Below are 26,599 nucleotides of genomic sequence, written 5' to 3'. Positions count from 1 at the left end.
AAAATAAAATAAATAATATCCCCCATTATTTTCCGGCACAATGGTTTATTATGTCAGTCTTTAAACATAATCCAGATTGAAATATGAACTGGGTTCACTTTATCCCATTCAAACCACTTCAGATCCCATATGTTGATTTATAATACAACATTGTTAAATGTATGACTATTTTAATTGTACTTATTAAATGTCATTTAAGGGGGTTCGCGGACCTTTGTGGAGAGAACCAGTGTTGATGGAGAGAGTTACACCCCGGGTTCAGTCCCTGGACCCCTCTGACTGAGGATACCGCTTAGTCACCGCCTTCCATCGGGAGAAGCAGCGCCTCCCAGTGCACACACCGATTGGTCGGTGATCTTGACGGGCTTGCCCGCTCCCCACACCGTCTCCGGTCCAGGGCGGGGCTGACTCTCCGTCAAACTGAATTAGGCTACAACCGGCAGGAAGAAAACTTAGCCCGGGTCGATTCATGGAGCAGTGTGGGAATGCTCTGTCCGTAGGTGGGAAACAGAGATCCGGACGGCAGCGACATTTCGGTAACGCCACCCTGGACCGCCTCTGCCGGTGTGACCTGATTTAATACCGCGGCACCGGGCTTGGCTTGAGAACATCTGCGGGGTGGGAAAAGAAGCGAGTTTAATTCCTGCGCCCCTCTCAAGATGATGTGACAAATCATATCATCTGCTGCCTGGGGAAAACATTATAATCTGTGTAACCGGATCTTTTTTTTTTTTTTCACTGCTGGGGATCATCTAAGCTGGTTGTTATAAGGGTAAGTTGTGTCATTATTATAGGACTGTCTCCTGTGGTCGCCCATGAAGCCAGGCAGGCAGGCAGGCAGGCGGCAGCCGGAGGAAGCGCTCACGCGTCGTGATCGGTCGTGATCGAGGAGGATAAACGAGTTTATAGTAGTAGATTGAATGGCTGGTCAATTGGTCAAAATGGGAAAACTTAAAGTACAGCCTGGACAGAGTAAGCAGAAGGACATTTACGTTACAGGATGTCATTTGGGCGGCGTGTGGGGGAGTTTTCATAGTTAAAAGAGGCTAATTAAAGAGCTCATGTAGTATAATTGGGTCTATAGGGCCCAATCATCTTTAGAAAGAAAAAGAAAAGTGAAATACTCTACACATTTAAGAAATGTGTACGTGGAATGAATGAGGTTTGAATTGAGCCTCATGTCCAAAATGAGATACAAGCTGAGGAGCTACATTACTTTCTTTTCCTATTTTGCTCAAACTTGGCCAACATTCGAGAGAGATATACTTTAATTAGAACCACGCTGCATGAGCCAAAGGCCAGGTGGTTTAATGTCAAGAACGGGCAACATGTTCTCATGTGGCTGGAGATGGCTGGGCCTAATTGTAACTTTCTACAACAAAATGTACCTAAATGTTGTTGACTAATCATGCAGAACATCATGCATAAAGTCACACCATGACCTCAATCATCCTTGTGATCTGCTCCTCCTCCTCTCCTCCTCCTCCTCCTCCTCCATGCTCCTCTTTCACCTTCATTATCACCATCATCTTCATCAAAGGCAATCGTGAATGTTAAAGCATGATTCTGTGAATGAAATGGCAGCACCGTACATTTGATACGTACACATGTTGCATAATTCGTGATGAAAATGTGCGTGAGAAGAGTGAGAGACAACAGGCGTTTCTCATATCATCTCCCTGCACTCACACCCTTTGAACCTGAACAAAGCATTATTTCTTTCCTTAGAGCTTTGTTTTCTTCCAAACTTCGACTTTTTGATGAGGCACTAGCACATGGTGACTCAAAGTGACTCACAAAAGGGCCCAAATTCCACAAAATCCTTCGCATGGAGGGGTCACTTAAATGTCTAGATTTGACTCATCCGAGTTTTTAGAGCTCCAGGACGGCCGCTCGCATATTATTAACAAACTGCAAACTTGTTGACATCTGAAAGGTTATGCGCTTCAATGTCCTCCAATACCTGGGCAGACTGAAGTGAAACCATAGACGTGCTGTATTAGAAACTGCTGAGTTATTTTGGCAGGCAGAACATAGGAGCACATGGCCTGGTTTGTGTGCCTAGTGTTCCTGAAACCTTATCACATGGAGGGAGGGGGATCATGGCTCTGGGTGATGTAATCACACCAATAAAGCAGGGCCTCTGATGTGTGATAGTGGCAGTAGTGCTCATCCTCTGTTCCAACTGGACTCCAGTGTGTGTGTGTGTGTGTGTGTGTGTGTTTATGTGGGTGCATGTGGGTACGTGATACTTAGCTGTGAGCCGCTCTGCTGAGGCAGGTGGACCATCCAGACTGGCCTGTGTTGACTGGCTGGTATGTGAGTTTTTCAGGGGGCTGCTGAGGGGGCCACACTGTAGTCATGCCTGCATGACTCATGGCGCGGTATCTGTCTGTCTGTCTGTCTGTCAGTCTGGCCAAGTGCTCAGTCCTGTACAACTACTTCAAGGCGTTACCTTCAGGAGAGCTACAGTGCGTGATTTTACGCTCAGCGCTCGTGTCATCAACCTTCATTCATAGCCATTCTTCAACAGATATTTATTTTCCATACATCTCGCAAGCACTTCCCAATAGCGCCATAGGGATGTTTTTTCATGCCTGGCCTAATCACTTCAAGATGATACATCAACAAGCAGGACACAGTTATTTAGCCAAGAATAATCTCCCTTTGTAGATTTGATGCTCTGTTGATAAGATGACGGCATGGTCTTCAGCAATAGATTTCCTGGAAGAAGCCGTCTGAAATCTGCCTGTTCCCAAAACCTGGGTGTGCACCCTGTGATTGTCGGTCATTTTCTTCTGTCTCTGGACAGACCTCGCTCTGAGTTCAGGCACAATGAGCGTCACCGGGCTGAACAGTCCCATGTGTACAGAGCACATGCTTCTCTAAGTAACCTCGGGCTGTTTCTCTAACTAACACATCTGTATCACAAGTCCAAAGTTTGATCCCTTGAGAATGCTGTGTTACAGGCGACCTGAACATTAACATAGCCTTCTGTTTTAAGTCTGTCTCTATCTGTAATATCTATTGAGCATGTGTTTCTTAAAGAAGTCCACTATATTGATTTATATCCTATAGAATAATCTGATTATTATTGCAGGCTTTTCATTTAAATAGTGCTATAAAGGAGATTCTGAGCATTTCCATTGCCTCTCAACGGCTCTCCACATAGCAACGTTGTAACATGCTAACATGCTAACAGTGCAAACAATAACAAAACAAACAGCAAGAAGGCTGACGGAGCTAACGGTGTGTTTAACTGAGTCTGTCGTAACGGTGTTATCAGCTGTAACCACCATATGAAAGGTTAACCACTTGGGTACGCTCACAGTACTGCTCAGGTAGACATTACTCCACTATATCTTTACATATAAATATATTGTTTTTTTGCTATATTAATGCTGTGAATCCCATATATTGCACCGTTAAACATTTCAAACATTCTGATGAATTCTGACAGGACGCTAATTTCCCTTTTTAGATTTCCCCGAAGCAGCTTCTAAAATCCACACGTTATAATAATATCACATAATATTATATATTCTATATCTGCTTATTTTAGTATTCCAACACTTCAGTGAGCCTAAATTATTCTTACTTTGAGGAAATAAATAAAAACAGAATTCAACACGCACAGGAAATCATGATATAACTTTTGAGCCTTATTTTATAATTTTATACAAAAATTCAGCTTAAGATGCATTAATAAACAACTACCTATTGAGAAAAGTCCAAGTTATGCAAGATGAGGATATGCACCAGAAATTCTTAAAAATCTGGCAACCCAAAAGTTGTTTGGTGTATTGTCATTAATAAATTATTCAATCGATAAATGCGTCACAACTTGTACAACTTTAATTATCAAAAAAAGACTGACCAGAACTTTGAGGAAATAAATCAAAACAGAATTCAACACGCACAGGAAATCATGATATAACTTTTGAGCCTTATTTTATAATTTTTTACAAAAATTCAGCTCAAGATATTTAGTAACTTTGGAAACTTTTCGATACTTGAAATTAAAATAAACTCCTGAGGGTGTATACAGTGCTTCCATTCCAGTCCACTAGTCATCAACCTTCTCCCTGTGAGTATAGACGTGTATTAGAGCTGAATTCCATATTTCTTTGAGACATGTGTGTCATGTGTCTGTCATCCCGATCAACTTTTGTGTGAAAACTGCCACAGTGAAGATTGTCTCCCGAGTTGATTTGTGAATGTGGGGCACGGCAGCAGTATCTGGAGAGGTCAAACATGTCAACCAACTTGTTCTGCTACATTGCAGACAATACGCATGCTTTCCTGCTAAATTTATTGCAACTGTTTCCACAACTGAGCTCAAACAGACATCAGCTTAAAAAGCACATCAGGTATGTTTTAACAGGATTGATGGTAAGAGAGCCCACAGGCAGTGTTTGATCTAATTCTAGCAGTACGCGCTTAGCTCGTACCTCTTTTGAACTTTGATGTGGGTACTGTTTTGACGATGTTGTCAGAAGGAGGATCAGTGATTTTTCTTGCATGTCAAATAATGTGGTATTTGTGGAAAAACGAAAATAGTGTTGTGTCTCTAGTGTCTGGCATGCATACACAATGAGGAATGTTGGCAGGGAAAATAACAATACATTTATCGGTGCTGGTGCATTGGTTTTAATTATACAGGAAGTGTGGTGTTTGTTGCTCCTACAGATCATCATCCGATGGCTGCTAGTTTGCTTGTCTCCTTCCCCTGTTGATGTCTCAGTTGTGTGACGCACAGCCGTTGCATTCAACTGTTCCCATCCTATGACATCTTGGTGGTGGCATGATGCAGCGGCAGCCATGACGGGGGAAGTCAGTTGTGATGTAATGCTATAATGCAGCATGGATATTTCAGGTCTACCTCCGAGCCTCCAAGGCCTCCGTCTGCCGGTCATGCCACCCTGAGCCAGACACATAAACCAGCATTCACAGAATTGACTAAAAACCTTTGATTCACAGTTTTGGCGAAAATTTGGAGGTGTGCCTAAATTGAAAATATAGGTTACTATGAATTGTTCTCACAGTCATTCAGTTGAGGCCAACATTAGGCTGTAGCAGATATGAAAACATCTAATTTAGGGTCTGTAGTTACAGGGTGTTCTTGTTTCCTGTAGCTTCTGTTCTCACTGACACATTGTCTGAGGCTGGTTAACCTCAGGACAGCGCTCATTTTCAGGGCTGTGGGAATTTTTTTCCCAGAAGGCTGACGCTCATAGACAAACAGCAATGGTTCCTTGAACTTTGAGCTCCTTCTTCAAGCGTGAAGAGCTCTCTGAGGGCGTATCCGCATATAACCCAATAAATATCTTACTTGCCTCGAGACAGGAATATATATAGATATATGTATGTCAGGTATGTTGCAATTGTGTTATCTTACCTGGGTTAAGTGCCTTGAGAGAGGGTTTTGTTTTAAAGCTCACACAAGCTTTAATAACAGTGGTATAACTTGATGGTAAACTAGTAAAAAGTCTGTGCAGTATCCTTGTTAGAAATGCACTTATTTTGTTATTATTAATTAGTTTTTTGACTGTCCATTGGAGAGGGGTGGTCATGCATGAATAAACAACTACCTATTGAGAAAAGTGCAAGTTATGCAAGATGAGGATATGCACCAGAAATTCTTAAAAATCTGGCAACCCAAAAGTTGTTTGGTGTATTGTCATTAATAAATGATTCAATCGATAAATGTGTTACAACTTGTACAACTTTAATTATCAAAAAAAGACTGACCAGAACTTAACAATCAAAATACAAAAAGTAAATGTAGCTTTGTTGTGTGTGTTGCCAATCTTCATTGGCGACATGGCAGCATGCAGCACAGGCCTTAAACGCTGTGATGACAGCACAGTGTTGTTTACCTCTTCTCAGACCATTGTCTGGCCGGAGGACCAACTCAAAGAACACCCGGGCTGATACGGTGTGCCAGCACTGTTACAGCAGTGATGAGGGTGCAGTTTTAATTAGGATCACCCCCCACCCCCAGATCGTTGGCACAGTGGGTCGTCATGCCCAGAGGCTGTGAATCCTCATTGTGTACCAGACTGCTAAACTCAAGTTGACTGTTCCCTCAATAGAGCTGCACACACACACACACAGTTATATCTGGACCGCTTCAACCGTCCCACCAACATCACATACCAAATTCACTCCAGCAGCTTTCCCAGAAATGAGGGTGTGTTTTGGATTCCTCTGTGACTTTTTCTTTTACTAGCTTTTTTTCGGAAGAGATGGATCTCAGTCGGTTTGAACGTTCTCTTCTATTAAATGAACTTGAACCATCAAAGTGTTGAAACACGGGTGCTGGGGGATCACTAAAGTATGCCCACGGTGCATCTCCTTTAGTCTCATTTCATTATTCAGTCGTCATTTTATTTATACAAATAGATTGTGGTAAATCTGTTGGACTGTGCTCAATGTTTGTCAGTCGGACGGATTGACAACTAGCCAGGTGCCGTTGGCATATTTGAACATGTACCTAACTCTCAACTTTCCTTTTTTACTGCCTCTGCTTCTCTTCACACCCGTGCCAACTTTCCCTTGCATTTGCCAGTTGACAGAGCTCGTAATGTCTCGTGCCAGGGAAAATGATGTAAAGCCTTTCCTTTACGGTGCCCAGTTGATCACGCCCAGTTTTAGTGAAGGCACCACGCTGGAAGCCTAATATGTCGTGAAGCATATTCTCTCCAAACTCGGCAGAAAGAAATATGAAGAGTTATGCCAATCAAAAGTAATTTAATCCTGGAGGCTGTCAGAGTTTTTACTCCCACTCAGGGAGACAAGTTTCTTTTCTTTTTTTTGTTTCACTTCTCTCAACTTGTCAGAATTAGACATTCTGTCTCCTCACCAATGTCACATTTCCTGATCATTTGTCGCTGCCGCGTGACAACATTTTCCAAAAGCAGACTCAGGAAGCATGTCTACATGTGTGACACTTAACCGTGGGGGAAAACGGAATTTATTTCCACAAAATGGAGTCTGTATGCTTTCTTAAGTTAAATCAGGATTGCGGAGACCTTCCCCGTCACTGGTGTGACCGTCCCAGAGGACCTGCCCCATCCTTCCCAGTTTCCCTGTGCTTTTGTCTGAAGTTTTCCACTGATCTCTTGGCCCAGCTGCATGGCTTTCTTCCTCCTTCCTCCCCCATCATCCTTGCTTTTACATCTCTGGGATCCCAGCTCGGAGACCCTGGCCTCACCACTTGGTGTCCCCTTGGGATCCCCCTCACTTCCTCAAAGTAGCCTTTATCAGAGTCTGAGCGATCTCTAAAAGAAGTGTAATTACACTGAACCTGTGAGACGACGAAAAATATTCAATTGTGTCGGAAAAAGACAGATACAATTTTACTTTAAAAAAATACTTCTGCTGCTTGTATAAATTGGTGCATCTAATGCAACCATTCTGAATTTGGTGCTATTCAAACCACATATTCACCATGCACAGAGTAACATGTGGATCTGTGAATGTTCTTTGTCACCTGAAAGGTTTTTCTGTAAACTGCCTTTTGAAAACCATTAATAGAAATGTCACCGCCATGAAGAATGATTCTCACTCGCTTTGACGCCCAAAATCTCACTTCACATTCATCTGACTCATTGCTCCACACTGTACGTTGCTCACGCTTGTTCACAGCCAAATGCCAAAATGCATTGTGATCCACATTTGTGTCACCGTCAGACCCGCGGGTTTCTCATGTGGGTCTGAAGGAAATGTCGAGCACACAGTTTGTGAAGTACATTGTTGTCCCTTTTTTGAGCAGAAGGGATGTTGTGGTTTGATTGATGTGTGTGTGCTCTTCCCACATCCAGCGCTGGGAACTAGAGCACATAGCGTAGTTGTGGATAAGCACTTATCCGTTGGTCAAACTATTTTATCTAATATAAGTCATTCCCAATCAGATACACTTTGTGCGCGTTATTCATTTTAATGACGGCTCTGTCCATCTTGTGATTTTCTTTCATACACATATTTGCCTGTGTATCAGATGAAAGAGATTCAAATATGGGAGCTTTATTATAATGAGTTGTTGGTCTCTGGCTGGTGCCTCTGCATAAATGTAAGAATATCCTCCTACCTGTGACAGATTTAAGTTTGTACCATCATCCAAATAGAAAATATGTCTCTATGTGACAGAAAATGTGTACGCCTCTGGCACCAACAAGCTCAATTTATATTCTCTGTCCTTCACTTGACTGTGAAGTCTACACACCTACACGTACACACTACACACTCATAGACACGCATGCTCACCCTCCCACATTTGGATATATATTCACAACCTGCAGTGGTGAAAATCAATGCAGTCAATCATTTGTACTCTGGGCTGTAACAGGTCTGCAGGTCTGAGGCTTGCGTTTGATAATAGGGTGTTTTATGGAGAAACATTTGAATATTCTAGTATTAGATTTAAATGAGTAAAATCACGGTTATGTCGAGTAAATGTAAGCTGTCCGTAACACTTTTGTATTTCATGCCATGGTAAAGGTACTTTTAAAAGTAAAGCTGCTTTTGTTTTATTACACCTGCATGTAGGTTTGTAATCTTTAATAAGGATGTTCCTGCTCACATGTTGATACAGATTCACTTTAGTGTGCCGAGAGCTTGAGACATTAGCAGAGATTGTGGACATGGAAGGCCAACGGCCAAAGAAAGGAATTGAAGAGGTGTTTTCCAACTTGTTCAGTTTTCTTTGACCAATTTTGAAGAAAAAAAGTCTAGTTCATTGTTAAGTAATATATTTTATCTTAAGAAGTTACATTTTAATCCCGAAGAAAGGAAGAGTTGATTTTCACATCATTTGATTTTAACACATTTTGTTGGCCTCTAAAGACCCTTTACTATTTAACGCTACATTTATTTTTTATTATAATGGTATAATTTAATACAAATTCAGTTGAACCAATCATTCAATATTACTTTTGGAATCCCCTTTAAGTGCCTTTTAGTTGACTTTGTAGAGCGTGTCATGAAAGACCAGCCTCCCTTCTCTCCTCTGCTTGAATCCATGCTAATAAGGCTGATTCCCATTGTGCCAGTGATACAGGCCACACTTCATCTGCTTTCTTCAATAAACGTGTCCGCTTCCATGTCACACCACACTGAGATCTCACTGTCACTCTCTGCCCTAGGCCAAAAGGGTCCTATTATTTTCTGCGTACGGTGACGATGCTTCACCGTGGCCTGGGATGAGATGTGTGTGTGTGTGTTTGTGTGTGTTTACACATGCAGTGCGGATGTGTTCCTGTGCATGTGAGCAAGTGTATGTTGTTTCCGTGGTTGTGTTGACCGGACACGCGGAATGCTCCCGGTCTGCAGTGTGTTTCCTGCCTTCGGTTTGCACGTCCCCCCCCCCCCCCCCCCCCCCCCCCCCCCCCCCCCCCCCCCCCCCCCCCCCCCCCCCCCCCCCCCCCCCCCCCTCTGTTCTGCACTTCCTTCCTTCCAGCGCGCCTCTGTAAAATGAGCACCTCTCTCCATGCTGGTGGTCTTCGACAAAGGATGTGAGATGACAGAGCTGATGGCTTTCCTTTTTACATTTTTTTTTTTTTTATCCCATGATTGATTAGAGCACAAAGATGAACCTAAGCAGTTGTGATAGCAGCATTTCACTGTGTGCCATCATTTCCCCGTCACCGTGGGAGTAGCTTTTGTCAATTAACCGTACAAGCAAATACGTTGTCTCTGCTAGCCCATAATGGAGTTAACTTGTCTTTCCTGAGTAATTATCTCAGCTGGAAATTTGCTCAGGGCGCCATTTCCATTGATGGAGGAATGAAAACTTCAGCCGGCTTTTTGTTTTTCTTGACGCCGATCAGGCTGCTCAATGACCCTTGTTCAGCCCATTCCACATAAGGCCGCACAATGCAGCCTTTTGTAGGCTTGATTCAGGCTGATATCATGCTGGAAACTATTTAGATGGGGATCACATGTTGTTAGGGCACACTGTTTCTGAGATTCTCCTCTTACTCACTTAAAGAGAGAATGTCAAACCTCCCAAAGACAATGAGGCGATTGTTTGTACTCTCAGGACACTTTTGGGAGAACCGGGCGCTGCAAGAAGAATGGCTTACTTTCCTTTGTTGTCTAAAGCGTCTTTCCTTAGTAAGAGACAGCTCTAAGATGTGAAACCGGGTCAGATCAACGAGTGAGAATTCACCACGTCAGTTATTGATCTTCTGATTATGTCGAGTAGTGCAAATCGAGATCTTTGACATTTGCATCTTTGACGAGGGCTTCATTACAAGATGATAATGTTGGTCTGGTTTGACAGCCCTCGTCTAATATGGATATTCAACATGTTGGATAATAGCATTGAGATTTATGAGTCTGTATGCCATTTTATGTATTAATGTAATTCATTGCTTGTAATACGCAACGACATCTTAGCCTAATCTAATGGCTTCTCATCCCTCTCAACCTTTTGCGCAGAATAAACTATATCATGACACATTTGACGTGTGGGTCCATTACAGTGTCCGCATTTTTATTGGGACACTGTAGCTGTTGCTTTGAACATCCACCACAGTTTTCTGTTAACCTCTGAGATCAGCGATCAGAGTTTCACAGTCTTGTTGAATTTCATTAACTGTCCACAGCTCAATGTGGAGTTGTACGGTAGGTTTCAGGGGTTGCTGGGATTTTCCCCACTCTGTTGTAGGCAGAGTACAGCTGGAGATAAAAAGTAAGTTGAAGATAAACTCTGAACGGTAAACAAAGAGGTTTCAGGTTTTGCAGCTGGAGCTCCAGCCTAAAACGAACCGCTTATCAACTGCTTTATCCCTAAGTAGTGAAGGCCGTTTTCACTGTGGGCTGATTTCACAGGGTGTTACCTGATTTAACTGAAGTGGTCATGGAATATTCACACGGCTCCCTTGTTATTTTTATAAAACCGTATTTAGTTGCCGTGGCCTGTGAGGTACATGTTGCCCACGCCAACGGAGTTTTACTGTCAGCTTCTTCCTCAAGATCAGAGACGCAACCACGACTCTGGACTGAGACACTACACAGACTAAGTGAGCGTCATTTTTCCCCTGAAGTGAAGACAGACCTGTTTGGGAGCTGGACTCGACCCGTTAACAATCCTCAGAACAGAGATGCTGTAACTAAGGGGGCTGTGAACCGCCGCTCCAATAGCAAGTGTGCAGTAAATAATTCACCTGCAGGACGACTTATTACTAAATAATTTAAGTTTTGAAACTTTGTGCTGAGCAGAGCTGATATTAGGTTGGCCGATGTTTGTAAACACACCGAGATTAAAGTAATTGTATATTTTTCGATCCTTTTGTACTCTTTGACACACCTCACCCATCCTTCATATTGATTTCCTGTGCAGGATATTGCTGCACGTAGAAACACCGGGTGTTGTGCAGATAAAATAACCAAGTGCAATTTTCGAGGCCCTGCATTCGCCTGGCAATATATAAAGCTTTGTAGAGGAGGACGGGTAGCGGAGCAGGTAGTGCGATGGTGAACACAGATATTGCATCTGGTGGTGGTTATTTATTGAGACTGAGATAAATGAACGCATCCAGTTCTGTAAAACTAGTTTGATGTGAACATCTTGAAAGTGTTTTTTTTAATACTTTTTTTTTTTTTTTTTTTACAGAAAACAGCCCACTGCTTAGAGTTCTGGAGCAGGATGTTTTTTATGTTGCTCTACACAGTTTCATCCAGGCGCACATTTGCAGTTGAGCTCTAGAAATACACCACATGCACACAGCAAGTGTTAGGAGGCCATTTATACGTTCACGAGCTATTCATATCTCTGGCACTCGATCCTGTCGTTTAGTAAACACTGTAATGACCGCGAGGGAGCCTGGCAATGGACCCGATACAAATCTGTCACTACAGACTGGAAACACTGAGAGTAAGAGGTTAAGTCTTCATTGTAAAATCCCACCGAGTGCTGACAGCCTGAGCTAAAGATCTGTGGAAAAACATGGGAAAAGGCATGAGCTGCTCCACCCTTCTTGGCTGGGTATATCAGCCATGCCGACCCTCAACTACCTATCTTGCAGCAGCAGCCCCGCCCGCCCGTCCTCCATGCCCGCCCCTCAGATAGCTGTGACATTTGATCTCGGGGTCAGCTGCGACGGATATTTTCTGCTGTCTCTCTCTGTGTGTGTGTGTGTGTGTGTGTGTGTGTGTGTGTCGTAAGGTGGTTTGGTGTTCAGATGACTGCAGCTTTACTGGTGCTCAGTTTCACTTCACTCTCTGGCCTGCAGCTGTATTTTGCAGAGTATTTTCTTCCTTCGCAAAAATGGGCAGAAAGAGAGATAGAGAAAGGCTTTAAGCCTGGACTTTGGATAGTTACATTTTGATTTTTGCTGAGGAGCATTGTGTGAGCAAGCCATGTGTTAAAGTCACATGGTTTTCATAGTTGTCAGAGCGACCAGATATTAAGAGACACGTCAGAGAAATGCTCTAATTGATAACTCTGTATTTAAATCTACTTTCACAACTGGTTATGTCATCTGGCACTTATGTCTGCTCTGCAGTATAACAAGATTATTTTAGTGCCTGTTTCTGTTCTCCTCACCTAAATGAAATATCAGTAGCTTTGTAGTTTTGTCAGCTTCTTAATTCAACCCTGGTCGGAAGCACAGTGTGCTATATAAAGATCAAAAGCATACTTCTGCAATTAATGCGCAGATGGGCTTCAGATGGCAGTAGGTCCGACACAAGACACGTCTGTCGTGTTAAGTGTGAATTATTTATGCTTAGATTGTCTATTGGGGTGAATTGCCAGATCTGTTGCTTCTTCATATTGTTTCCCACATGCCTCCACCCATTCATTAGAACGACTATGTGGTCATGAGTCTCTGCACATCATTTTGAAATCCCCTTTCAGGGAACTACCGCTACTGTATATTAATGTTGAAGTGTGTCTGATCCAGATGGCGTTTTTTTTGGAGAAAATATCTAATTTGCTTTGCATGTCTTCTTATATTAAGAAGAGCCTTTGCCAATAAAGTTTCTAGTTACATTAGTGAGAGAACAATATAGGGAGAGCGACTGTCTGAATAGCCTTGTTTCCCTCCATTGTTTCCAGTGTCATGCCTCGCCTCCAGCATGGACTGAAACATAAGAAACAATGGATAGTACGAACATTTATAGTGAATGACTAACTGTTAGAGCATGGGGAAAACTAAACATAACCTGTTTGTGCCATTAGGTTTTCAGCAAGACAGCAATCTGGAACCTGGAATTGTACCAACATCACTCGATATTAAAAAAAAGCTTGCTAGTATATGGGAAATTGTTCAATAGAGATTTGAGCCATAATGGTCAACAATTTGACCTGTAGTGGACAAAGAAGGAGAAGCAACATGCAGGAAGAGAAAGAGCAGGAACAAAGGAGTGGGGCCAGGAAGCGCTCTCAAGAATGAGGTATCCGGCCTTCTCACTATCCAGATTAATGAGGTCATCCATCATGGCCACTGCCCGTGCATGCTAGGCAGCAATTCCTCCTACCTACCTTCTATGCTGACTTTATGTTCTCTGTTGGGAGCAAGCAGGGCCCTACTTGGCCTGCCTCCTGGTGCTTTGTCAGCCTCTATGACACAGCTCAGACCCCCTCAGTGTGGCTGCAGCTAGTCTGCCTCCTGTAGAGTAGCGCAGAGCAGTAGAATACACTCAGTACCCGGAAACCAGCCAGCTCCTGCCCATAATGGTTAGACTTCATGTGGTTTTCCTCTCTGCCATTTCAGCGTGGCTCAGTGCAGACAGAAATCTTAAGGAATGTGGGTATGGCATGCACTGAGATTTTAAATGGCTCCAGATAGAGGATTTCAACACATATTTTACAACACTATCTCAGAAATGTTTAATTCATAAATGATTCTTCCACGTGTACATTTGAGAGATCATATGTGTTACGTTTAAAAAGCTCTCAGTCCTTAATCTCTCTTCAATAGTGAGTATAGCGACTGAATATTTCTGCAGATTAGATGACTGATTCAATAATAAAAAAAGAGGCCATGGCCAGATTACTATTTTATTTATGATGATTGTGAAACAGGGGGGCAATGCTCTCTTGCAAGCCTCGACACATATTTGTAGCGGGAGAGCAGTTGGGGAAAGCTGGTTATGTTGTGCACAATGAACAAGCACAAAATGAAGCTGTAGCACGGCCCCCACCCTCACTTAGCTTCTTCTTTTCTTTTTTTTTTACTCCGGCTTGAATGTGTTCAAAGTGGCACTTAAGAGCTCCATCCACTGTTTGTCTTTAAGCCTCACCTGTGGCAGCTGTTGTCATAAACCCGCCGTGACTTCTCTGTGCATGACTGGAGACCATTACCAAGTGATTATATTGACAGATGGCATGGAAAAGAATCATTGGGCTTGAGTTTGACCGCAGAAGGTATGACAATACATCGCAGCTCCCCAGATGGAGAAGGAGAGTGCTGGTTATGCCTGTCAACCCCGGTAATTATGAGCTGCTGGACGTCCCTGCACCTGCAGAGACGTCCTCTGTGTTTTGTCCTCCTGTCTGTTTTTCCTGCGCGCAATGGCAAGAAGAAAAGGCCTCTTAGAAGCAATGTCAGCCCCATAATTAAAAACAATCCGTGTGTGGTTGTCATGTGTCTTGTAATTGTGTAGGAAGTGTTAGTTTCTCACAAGGAGCTAACGACGGCAGGAAGCCAATCTCGTGAGGGACAGAGCAAAGTTATGGGTGTGGGTGTTTTCCCTATTTTAGATGTGAATCGTTAAGTAAAAACAAATCCTTTTTGAGAAACTAGATTTAATCATTGTGGTTTGAAGAATGTGGGCCTGAAAATCAGTGCTGGGAATGTAAACACTGGCGGGAGCTATTACACACTCTGAATTGTTGCCATACGACATCTCAACCAGAAATAATCACCTTGAGAGTAAGATAAGACATCGGTGTGCATTCGCCGAGCAGTTGATCAGGTTGAATGAATTCGATAAGGATAGTTTGGTCTCAGTAAGACAGTACCTTACAACTCATTTTCTTTCACCGTCAAACTTGACCATGAACAGATAACATGCTCAAGGGAAGGCTAATCCTCCAGCCTGGATAATTGCCAAATGCACAATTTAATCAACTCTCATTCAACCCCCAAGGATATTTCTCATTCTGAAGGACTTTCTGCCTATGAAGACCCGTCTTTCTCACACGGGGACCAGCCTTGAGTCTTACCTTCTCTGTGCAGGGATTTCTTATCGCCCGATGGAAGAAATAACTGACATTTTGAGTGCTCCCTCACGGTGAGAAATGAGTGGCTGTCATAGCCACGCTTGCATCTGAGCAATCACTATGCCAACTGTTCGAGCCAAACTCCTAAACACAAGTCGCGGGCGCATGCCAGCTCAGGTCCCGTGTTGACTTTGGAGGAGGACGAGAGAGAAAGAGGGAGATGGACTTCCATGGCACTTGGCGTCGCTATCTCACGGACGTTGGAGGTTCACCTTGGCCGATGATCAAATGCTCTGATGGCGATCCATAACAATAGCTGCCCAGCTGCTTTGGCATGATCAGAAAGCCATTTTTGCTGTTGTGTGTGATATATAGATGTTTAGTACTAAAGCTGTGAGATGTTTCCCTCACACTCTCAATCCATTTACATAGTTTGAATAGTTTTTTTTGTGTGTGGGTTTAAGTGTCTGTGTGGGTTTAATCTGGCAAGCAAGTAGGCAGAAAGCATAAATAAACTATCAAGCTGTAGCTGCCTGTAAATGGCAATCACTCATAGAGACCACATGCATGCAAGGACAAGAGGAATGGGAGACAGTAGACAGTAAAAAAGCCTAAAGCAGGAAGAGAGCATAAACAATGAGAGTTGCTCAGTATGTGCTTCCACCCCCTCCTTCATTCTGAGGAGGCAGAACGGCATCACCGCAGCATTCAGGGCAAACTGAGTTACAGCAGGAGGAACCAAATCTTAAGCAATCAAACAATGTTTAGCGTGGACGAAAATGAGGTTCCTGCCTCGCCTGCTTTCACTTCAGTCCCAGTCTTTTTCAATCTGCAACCATGAAGCTGATGCCCCCTCCCGTCACTGATCTGCTCTATATCAGGAGCCCCGCTGATTAAGCTTATGGTGAAAGTAATTAAATGTCGGGCGTCCTCGCTAGGGGCGAGAGAGAGAGAGGGGGCTGTTGTGCACAAGCGGAGATACTGGATTCGCAGTTGTGATTCTTCTCAGTGCATTTACAGACAGATTACTCTGCTCTCTTTCTTTAGTAATACAACAACAACAAAAAAGAGTCGAGTGATGCAGAATGTGTCAAAAATAATTTACTTTGCACTCTGTTTACTGGTCCTCAGCCACCTTTCATCACTCCGTTTCCCACAGTTTCTGACCTCTGAGTCCAGTCTGCTTTGCTAATCTGGTATCACAGTCCAGAGGAGGTCAGATGACGTTCAATGTCAAATCCTAATAAGCCATAACCTTCCAGACCGACAGTAAATGAAAGATGAAACCTCTTCATAACAACTTACACTGCAGTTTTATAAACATCTAGTTTTTCTTCTTTTCGTAGCACACTCAACAACTTAATTGTGGTAGAAATGTCAACGTATGATATAGTAAATACAGTATCAGCGTGCTTCTGGTAACTGGTGGATTGAGAGATGTCTGTCAGAGCATGTTTAAATATTAACACGTTGGTGATGACCCCTGCTGCCCTCAGTCTGAGGTGTTCCTCCCCTACTCTGCTGAGATCCACTGACAACACTTCCCATCATCACTTGGGCTAAAACAGAAGCCTGCGGTGTGTTGAAATGGCAATGGGAAGCAGATGTGGTCACTAAAAGCAGTGGAGCTGAATCTTTAACAAGAGGATTGAAGACGCGCTAAAAACTCAAAAGCCTGTGATGCGATGCGACATTAAAGTCATATGTGACGACGACGTCTTGTGAAACAGAACTCATTTGAGGACAGAAAAGCAGTTCTTCAAATTCATTTGGTTTTACAGCCGAGGACACCCTCTTTCGCAAGTTGACACATTTGTGCTTTGCAATAAAAAGCGTTGATTATTTTCATCATTATTTTTTCAAACTTCTCCTTTTCTGCTGAGTGAAAGATTTCTTCAATCAATGACAAATGTATAACTAACACATACTGCTTGATGATTCAAAGAGTAAATGATGCCTGTGCACTGAGGTAAATGAGCAGTTTTCTGCGGGAATTTAGTAAATGACAGGAAATGAACCAGCAGGCCCAGAGAAGTGAGGTTAGATGGCGGGACAATAAAACGAGGGCCTGGTGATAACAAGGCTGCAGCTACAGGCACGCTGTCGGAGAGTGAGGTTCACTGCGCTCTCCTTTGGTCCACAGGCCTCCTTGTGGTAACGCATACATAGTCATTAGTCTCTGAAAGATGTCTGCTGGATGTAGAGCAACTTTTAACGACAAACAGGGATTTAATTTGATTTTAAGCTTTTTAAGACTGCAAACTTTGCCAGTCTAAACTACAATTATTTTTTTTAAATGTCCACGTGAACTGTTTTGGGGGAATAATAATATTCTGGGGAATAACAAATTGATGTGGACGCCCATGTTTGAATCAAATAAGGGTCCTTAGCACCCTCTTGTGAAACAATGTTGCAGCACAATATCTTCATGAACGCACACAGTGCCCTTACATTTTGATTATGCGTCGTTACTTGAGATGTGTTTCATTGAAACTCAGAATAACATCATCTTCTCCTTCTCTGTCTGTGTAGCTGGCAGGCCTGGGGTGGGACAGAGAACATGGCTGAACCGCGGCGGGAGAGCACCAGCAGCCTGCAGAGGAAAAAGCCTCCCTGGCTCAGACTGGACATTCCCACGGCTCAGATGTCGCTGGACGAGCCTCCCACTTTTGTTCAGGTGTTCTTTCACGCTGAATCCCCCTTTTTCGTTTTTTTTTTTCGTCACCTTTGTCATGTTCTGTCATAACTTGTGTTCACACTGCTCTCATGCATCCTTTCCTGTATAGCCGGTGAAGAGGCAGGGGTTCCTGCGCAGCATCAGCATGCCAGTGGAGACCTCTCACCTCCAGTCACCACCCCGTGACCTCTTTGACACCCGGCGGCCTGTCTTACAACGCCAGTCATCCATCACTCAGACCATAAAGAGGTAAACGCAGCTAGCAATGCGCTGGATTTATTTATTAACGTCTTGATATAAGCGGGTTGGAGCATGCTTCAAGATTAGAACAGTGTTTCTCAACTTTTTCCTGTTGCGCCCACCCGAATAATAATGACGTTGTTTGCGGTTTGTTTAGTTTTAACAGTTAGCACCGAGTTGTTGTCCAATGTGCTCCAGGAAATTTAGATTGTTGGTGTATTTGGTGACTTTTTGCATCCCCTGTCAGAAACTCATGTGCAGGCAAACTTTAACTTTTTATCAAATCTATTCTTATTCTATCACTGGCGATGTAATGTAAAACACTATTACACATATTATTTTCAATATGTTCTCGCGACCCTCTTGGGGGTTCCGTCATCCTGGTTGAGAACCTCTGGATTACAAAAATAAGAGCTAGCAGATTTTGCAGATTATAGAATGAAATTCTACAACGTGTAATATAAACAGCACATAGTGGAGGATGTTAGCAGCCTGTGTCCCATAGCATTTAAAAAAAAAAAAACTTTCTATTTAACTACAGTATTTCTGCTCTCCTTCCCTTTTTTTCCAATTTGCATGCCTGTTTACTTTCTTTAATGACCTTCCTCATGATCTAAATCTCAATGAAAACCAAGTCCTATAGCAGTCTGCTTCGCTCTCTCTGCATGAAGGCTACAGCACTGTCCAGCTGCACCTTTCCTTCTCACTGCCTGTTGTTGTCTTTTCTCTTTCCTTCTCCTTCCTTTTTGTCCCTTTCTCGCCGCCCTCTGGCCCTGCTCTGCCTGGTCACAGCAGCAGAAGGGTGCACTTTGAGCGGATTAACACGGTTCCCATTAAGGGGCAGCGGGCTGCTCGCCGCAGCATCAGGAAACACCATTCGCTCTCCAGAACCCTGCTAAGGTACGGCAGGAAGTCCCTCACAAGACTGCAGAGGTGTTAGGGTCAGTGGTGTATGCTCACTTATTTTCTTTAGGACAACAGTGAGTATAGTGCCTGTATGTTGATTACACAATCATAATTCTGACATGATTTTGCCAATGTTGCTTTAATGTAGATTTTTATTCACTTTTTACCTCACAAGATTCCCAATAATGTGAGTCATACATATTTCTTTTTTTAATGAGTCATAAGAGGACCTGAAACTAAAAGCTGTCCTGTTACCAATTCCCCTTTTTATTCAGAGTTGCAGGAATGACACAGCCGAGTAGTTAGAAGGGTAAACAAACGGCAGGCATCACAAGAAGTTGTTGCTTCTGAAGACAAAAGACTTCTTTAGTGGACACTGATTAGATAAGCATGCTGGACTAAATAAGTATGTTCAATCATACGCATAGAAATCAAGGTTATCTAAGTTATGTCCACTGCTGCAATGAAAGGCACACATATCTTAGAATATGAGCTGTGCAATCTTGTCACTGACACATGTTATGGGAGCCGAGGACCAGAAAACCAGCTAAATGTACTCACTGATGGAAAGAGTGAGTGGAGCTAGTGAGAAATAGACTTTAACCAAACTTCACTGAACATTCACTCTGCAGCTGGTAATTAGTGTAGAAACAGCTAGCTTGCCTGAACTTTCCTTTGAAGAGTGTTTCCACTTCCACTTCCTGCCCTCGGGGTGCAGTAACATTGTTTGCTCTGGTACTTATTAGGCTTCAACTTCAACAACGTGATTGCATGTATATTCATCAACTGTTGGTGGAATGGGACACAATTAAAATCTGGAAGAATCCCCTGTTGTCTGTTAATTGGATTTGCTGTCAGCTTGGGTCAATTAAAAATAGAAGAAAACATTTATTTGGCTTTTATTTGCAGCATTTCCAGTATATCCTTCTCTTGCTCACTCTTTCTTTAAAAAAGTAGACTTTGTGACTCTCCACCTTGCATTCAGTGTGTGTGTGTGTGTACCTATCTTTCCCGGTGTGTCTGGACATACACATTGCCCAGGCATGTCCCCTCTCCTGTGCCTATTACTTGCACTATCTAGGGCAATTATTTTCCGCATCCCAGGAAGTGCAGTCTTATCAGTCCCACGCGTGCTTAGTGATCCATTCCTCCACAAACGTGGCTTTTAAGAGGGTCGTCAATGAGTGCTCTTACACCTCAAGTTTCACCAGGCCAGATACCATTTAATCTCTCTGCGGAGAAGTGAAGCACGTGTGCTGCGAGTTTGGTGCTCGAGAGCTGAAAGTTCAGTGTTTGTGGTGTTAAGGGGAACGGCGGACTGGTTCGGGGTCAGTAAGGACGGCGATGCCACCCAGAAATGGCAGAGGAAAAGCCTCCGCCACTGCAGCCTGCGCTACGGAAAGCTGAAACCACAGGTGTTACGAGAGATGGATCTGCCCAGCCAGGACAACATCTCCTTAACCAGCACGGAGACCCCGCCTCCTCTTTATGTCCCCTCCTCACAATATGGCATGCAAAAGGTAAAGGGATACATGGGTTGATTTGCTTAATGCTGTTTTTGTTTGAATCCATAATTTCTTCATGCAGATGGTGCAAAATCATGTGCTTTAACCTGCAAAAATAAACAAATTAAAAGGCTTGTGTTTTCGTATATATCAACTGGCACCTCCACTTGGCACTCAGGTGCATTATGACCAAAGAGTCCTCTGACTTTGAGCCTGTCTCTTATGTTAAATTGATCTTGTTTACAGCAAGTGTTGAATGTCTCAGGTAGAATATGTCTTGATAATGTGCACTGTGCAGCTCTTTCTAACTGCCCTTCGCTGAACCCTTTGGTCTCCAGATTGTGGACCCATTGGCACGAGGGCGAGCCTTCCGTATGGTGGAGGAGGTGGATGGCTACAGCGTGCCTCAGACCCCCATCACCCCTGGAGCTGCCTCGCTTTGTTCCTTCACTAGCTCCCGCTCAGGTTTCAACCGGCTGCCTCGTCGACGTAAGAGGGAGTCTGTTGCAAAGATGAGCTTCAGGGCTGCAGCAGCGCTGGTCAAGGTGAACGAGAGGGATGAGATCCACCTAACCGATTCAATATGCATATGTACAGTACTTTCAAAAATAACATTTATATATATACGATAAATAAGCAGGAGAATACGTGTACCAAAACACTGCACATGTTCCTTTCTCTATGTTATTGGACTTTATTGTTTCGGTATTACTTTGTAACTGTCTGTGATGGAAAGATTAAAGCTGTTAATGCACATTATTGTGTGTTTCTCACTCAGGGACGCTCAATACGAGAGAGCACGCTGAAACGGGCCCAAAGACGCAGCTTCACTCCCGCCAGCTTCATGGAGGAGGACATGATGGACTTTCCTGATGAACTGGACACATCTTTCTTTGCCAGGGTCAGGAAAAACAACAATGTTCTTGTGTTGCTGTTACTGGGTAACCATGTTTATTTTTTAATTTCATAATAATTCCAGCATTCTCTTTCCCCAATGTTATTTCTAGGATATTCTGATGCAGGAGGAGTTGTCTACATACGCAGATGAGGTGTTTGAGTCGCCGTCTGAGGAGGCCATGAAAGAGGCGGAGCCCAGCAGCAAGAACGAGGAGCTGGAGCTGACGGGCAGCGCCCTCGATAAGACGGAGCTGGAGAGAAGTCATCTCATGCTGTAAGCATTCAGGCAGTATTGACACAATTCATTTTTTTTAAATAATAAAACAATCCAGATTTGCACAACATGTCAAACCAACATTCATTGTACAATATAAAGTGATTTGGTTTAAACAAACAATTGTTTTTTTGGGGTATTTGATATAGATATATACGTATATATATGTGTGTGTATATATATATGTGTATATATATATACATATATATACGTACATATATGTATATATCTATATCAAATACCCAAAAATATATATATATGTATATGTTATATGTGTATGTTACATATATAAACACACACACACAACAATTAATAAGGTTTTTTCAGCTCTACTGATAACCAATCTGACAAAAACATGTAATTATTGATCTGGTTGATAATATAGCCAGATGATCCAGAAGTGTCGTCTCCTCTGTTGACTCTTCCAGACCTCTGGAGCGAGGGTGGCGCAAAGCCAAAGAAGGAACACCGGGACCACCAAAGGTGCCCTTGCGGCAGGAGGTGGTGAGCGTTACCGGGCAGCGGCGTGGCCAGCGCATCGTTGTGCCTGTCAAGAAGCTTTTCGCCCGAGAGAAGAGGCCTTATGGATTGGGCATGGTAGGGAAGCTCACAAACCGCACCTACCGCAAGCGCATTGACAGCTACGTCAAGAGGCAGATAGAGGACATGGATGACCACAGGTACTGCACCTCTTCTTATCTGACTTAAAGCGGTTTCTCTCTGGACGAAAATGATGGATGATGAGAGCTGCTTTTTTAAATGCATAAACTCTATCTCCTCTAGGCCTTTTTTTACATACTGGATCACCGTTGTCCATTTGCTCATCACTATCTTGGCCGTATGCATCTACGGTATTGCACCAGTGGGCTTTTCCCAGCACGAGACAGTTGATTCTGTGAGTAGCGGCTCAGTCCTGATGATTTGTTAACGCACTTTCACAATATTTTCATCTCATTGCGACTCCGTTCATATTGATTGCACTCTTTGTGATTCGTAATTTCTTCTGACACAGGTTTTAAGAAACAAAGGTGTGTATGAAAATGTCAAGTTTGTACAGCAGGAGAACTTTTGGATTGGGCCGGGGTCGGTGAGCACTCTTCTCTCTCCAGAACATCAAGAATACAAGCAATAATCACGAGTAAATGTCCTTTTAATAAATACGATACTGCTGTTGTTTTTCTTCCCTTTTGTCTATGCATATTAGGAAGCTCTTATCCACTTGGGGGCCAAATTCTCTCCGTGCATGCGGCAGGACAAACAGGTGCACGATCTTATCAGGGACAAGCGAGCCATCGAACGCAACTCTGCCTGCTGCGTGCGTAACGATCGCTCCGGCTGCGTCCAAACCTCAGAGGAGGAGTGCTCGGTCTGTAGACAAGCCCAGTTATTATTTGTGTTCCTTGACCCTTTTTAACATTTCACGACAGCCAAACACTGTGGGAAGTTCTAACCCCTTTCTTTTGTGGCTTTCTTTCTAGAGTACTCTAGCTGTGTGGGTAAAGTGGCCGAGGCATTCCAGCACTCCCCAGTTATTGAAAAGCGGTAAAGACAGACAGTATGGCTCTGTGTGTCATCAGGATCCCAGGTGAGATACACTCGTAGTTCTTTCACTGTACATTATAAGTGATGCTGGCGGGTGAATACAACGTGTGTTTGTCTCGTTACAGGATATGTCTAGAGCCTGCCTCAGTATTACCTCATGAATGGCTTGATGATATCAGCAAGTGGCCAGTGAGTGCATTAAATTTGTGTCTGGTATATATGCATAAAGATTATAGATGAAGGTGTCTTACAAGTTAAAGCTGATCACTCACATATGATCTGACCTTAATGAAATGCTTGGGGGAATTAATTATATTTGCTCTTGTAAGTCTTCTTTCATCATCATAGAATACCTCTTTAATATCCTGTCAATAAAACATACATAAGTCTGTTATATCTCTTTTAATTTTGATGAAACTGGGAAGGATATCACATGTTGGCACTGATGTTACACAAAAGTAAAATAAATACTGCTTTGGCTTTTAGATTTGTACCAGGTACAACACAGGGAACCACACCAACCTGCCTCATATAGACTGTACCATCACAGGCCGGCCGTGCTGCATTGGAACCAAAGGGAGGTGAGGAGAGCTAAGACGATGCCGTGATGAACTTATGACTTAAACTGGTTAAAAAAAAAAACATTAATACTTTTACTAATTTATTAATTGCTGCCTTTTTTTTTCTCTTCGAGGTGTGAAATCACTTCCCGGGAATATTGTGACTTCATGAACGGCTATTTTCATGAGGAGGCTACTCTCTGCTCTCAAGTAAGCATTTCTCTCCTTAGTATACACAAATGAGACATTTTATTTTCTCATGGGGATGAGGTATTTATTGAGAGAGCCGCTGCAATATGTCTCCAATACCCTGCGGAGCTTGCTGCCTCCGCGATCCGGCCCCGGATGGATGAATGGATGGATGTAAAATGTGCAAAACTTAATTTCAGCTGCATCTGTTGCTAATTTAATCTGGTGTACTGTTTTGTATACTTCCGTAATACCACTTCGAGCCATTCTTCATGTGTATGTTATTTGTGATCTTTCATTGTCTCATTATTATTATTTGTATAACTGAGGAGCATCACTTAATTCTTCAGGTGCACTGCATGGACGACGTGTGTGGACTGTTGCCTTTCCTCAACCCTGAGATCCCAGATCAGTTTTACAGGCTCTGGCTCTCACTCTTCCTCCATGCTGGGTGAGTCAGACGCTGTCACCAAGTAGTTTAGCTTATTCTAAGATCTGCCTGCAAAAGAAATAGACAAAAGGGGAATATGGGATTCATTTTATTCGGCTATCGTTATATTATTTATGTTCAGAGTTTTATTTAAGTGATTTTGTTTGGTGCGGGTATTTTCAGCCTCAAACATGAATAAAAAAGAAAAACCCTACATATGTACTTTCTAACCAATAGTATAAATAAAAGCAGAAACTTGAAGTGCAATTGTACAAGTAGGATCAGCCTAATGCATCAAAAACAAGTCAACTTGGTCTCAGCCTGGTCTAGATCCGTGTTTTCAAGGACTCTATGTGTTGTGCACATCCAATAAAATGGGCTGCAGCTGTCAGTAGCTCTTCTCTCTGTGTATTCATACTCATATCACAACAGAACAAATGTATGGAAACTGTACTTTGGTAAGATTTAGTGAAAAATCGTATTTAATTGCAGTTATGCACTGTGCATTTTAGACTGAATGCACTACTTTGCTGTCGTTCAGACCCATCAGTCCGTCAGCACAAAGAGCTGACCTCACTGTTAAGAGGAGCGGTTCTTCATCCTCATGCTGTCTGTTATCTGTCTCCTGGGTAATTAAACAAAGTGCCCTCGCTCCGCAAACTCATTAAGCTTCAATGAGATAGAAACTGATTTTGTTGATGGGCAAAGTCATCTGTCTGCTGAGTGGTTTGCCTCGTCTACACAGAGGAATTATCTTCTCCCACACACACGCACACACACACACACATACCGATGTCACATTGCACACATATGAGCACCGTGTCCATTTTCGTTCTCCCAGGATCCTTCACTGCCTGGTGTCGGTGGCTTTCCAGATGACCATCCTGAGGGACCTGGAGAAGCTGGCGGGCTGGCTGCGCATCTCAATCATTTACATTCTCAGTGGCATCACTGGCAACTTAGCTTCAGCCATCTTTTTGCCCTATAGAGCAGAGGTGATCACCGCTTTAACACCCACAAAATATCAGCGCAAGGAACATCACAGTCAGAGATGTGGCATGTGATTTCCCATTTAGAAACTCATCAGGTTTACTAAGAACACCACATTATGCTTTTAAATCACATAGTAAATGTTCGTGACCATGTTTTTGTAGACTAACGCCCCCTTCTCTGCTGTCTTTGTGTCAGGTTGGCCCAGCCGGCTCTCAGTTTGGGATCCTGGCCTGCCTGTTCGTGGAGTTGTTTCAGAGCTGGCAGATCCTTGCCCAGCCCTGGAGGGCCTTTACCAAGCTGCTTTGTGTGGTGCTCTTCCTCTTTGCCTTTGGGCTGTTGCCATGGATCGACAATTTCGCCCACATTTGTGGCTTCATCTCTGGCTTCTTTCTGTCCTTTGCCATCTTACCATACATCAGTTTCGGCCGCATGGACTTGTACCGCAAACGCTGTCAGATCATCGTTTTCCTGCTGGTGTTTGTCGGGCTCTTTTCGGGCCTCGTGGTGCTCTTCTATGTCTACCCGATCAAGTGTGAATGGTGCGAGTTGCTAACCTGCATCCCCTTCACGGACAAATTCTGCGAGAAGTACGACCTCAACGCTCACCTCCACTGAAGTGTGAGCGCCACAGGAAGGCATCAGGTCAAAAGATGTGGACTAACAGATGATTTCAGCCAGTCTGTCTCCACTCTGCCCCTGTGTCCCTTTCTCTATGAACAATGACAATGTACTTGTGTTTTTTTACTCTGTTAGTATGAATACCTATGTCACTCATCTTAAACACTTCCTTTAACCACCTCCCTGTTCACCGGCAGTCATTATCACTCCTTCACTGTCCAGTGAAACAAAGGTATGGCACTTCTTCTGAACCTCATCAAAATTCCCAGCTGCCCTTTACATGTGAGGAAGGCATTAAAGAAGCCAGCGCTGGTACTGAGAGACATTCACACTCCAGGTTTTATTATTCAGGCAACCTCATACAGAAGCAGGGACAAAAATCTGATAGTGTTACCGTTGGTGCCTTGTTAATAAATGTACCAACTACTGCCATATTTTTGTTACAGTATACTGAGCACTCGAATGTTTTCTCTCTTCTATTTGTTTTATTGCTTCTCAATAAGTGATATTTGTTTTGAACATGGTCGTGTTTTAGCTACCTGTCTACTCACATGTAACTGAAAACAACAGTAAAAGAAATCTACAGATGAAAA

General features: G+C 43.2%; 1 protein-coding gene across 1 annotated transcript; it reads left to right on the top strand.

The window, feature by feature from the left end:
• Positions 1 to 403: 403 nt before the first annotated feature.
• On the top strand, positions 404 to 26,599 carry rhbdf1a (rhomboid 5 homolog 1a (Drosophila)). Its single transcript, XM_034540333.1, has 18 exons — positions 404 to 772; positions 17,708 to 17,852; positions 17,962 to 18,101; positions 20,305 to 20,518; positions 20,842 to 21,048; positions 21,282 to 21,404; positions 21,511 to 21,674; positions 22,103 to 22,354; positions 22,458 to 22,569; positions 22,687 to 22,761; positions 22,879 to 23,040; positions 23,153 to 23,259; positions 23,342 to 23,405; positions 23,703 to 23,797; positions 23,911 to 23,986; positions 24,316 to 24,416; positions 25,237 to 25,390; positions 25,584 to 26,599. The coding sequence occupies exons 2-18, from the start codon at positions 17,736 to 17,738 to the stop codon at positions 26,001 to 26,003; spliced, it is 2,583 nt and encodes an 860-aa protein (XP_034396224.1). The 5' UTR covers positions 404 to 772; positions 17,708 to 17,735; the 3' UTR covers positions 26,004 to 26,599.

The sequence above is a fragment of the Cyclopterus lumpus genome, chromosome 8 (assembly GCF_009769545.1).
Source record: "Cyclopterus lumpus isolate fCycLum1 chromosome 8, fCycLum1.pri, whole genome shotgun sequence".
In the NCBI taxonomy this organism is placed as follows: Eukaryota; Metazoa; Chordata; class Actinopteri; order Perciformes; family Cyclopteridae; genus Cyclopterus; species Cyclopterus lumpus.
The sequence above is the reverse complement of the archived record's forward strand: the minus strand, read 5'-3'. Positions and strand labels throughout refer to the sequence as shown.

Bases quoted from the DNA above. Each gene is read 5' to 3' on its own strand.
- rhbdf1a (XM_034540333.1), top strand. From the start codon at position 17,736: ATGGCTGAACCGCGGCGGGAGAGCACCAGCAGCCTGCAGAGGAAAAAG. The intron at 21,405-21,510 runs GTCAGGAAAAAC...TGTTATTTCTAG, and splicing joins ACACATCTTTCTTTGCCAGG to GATATTCTGATGCAGGAGGA. The intron at 22,355-22,457 runs GTACTGCACCTC...TATCTCCTCTAG, and splicing joins GAGGACATGGATGACCACAG to GCCTTTTTTTACATACTGGA.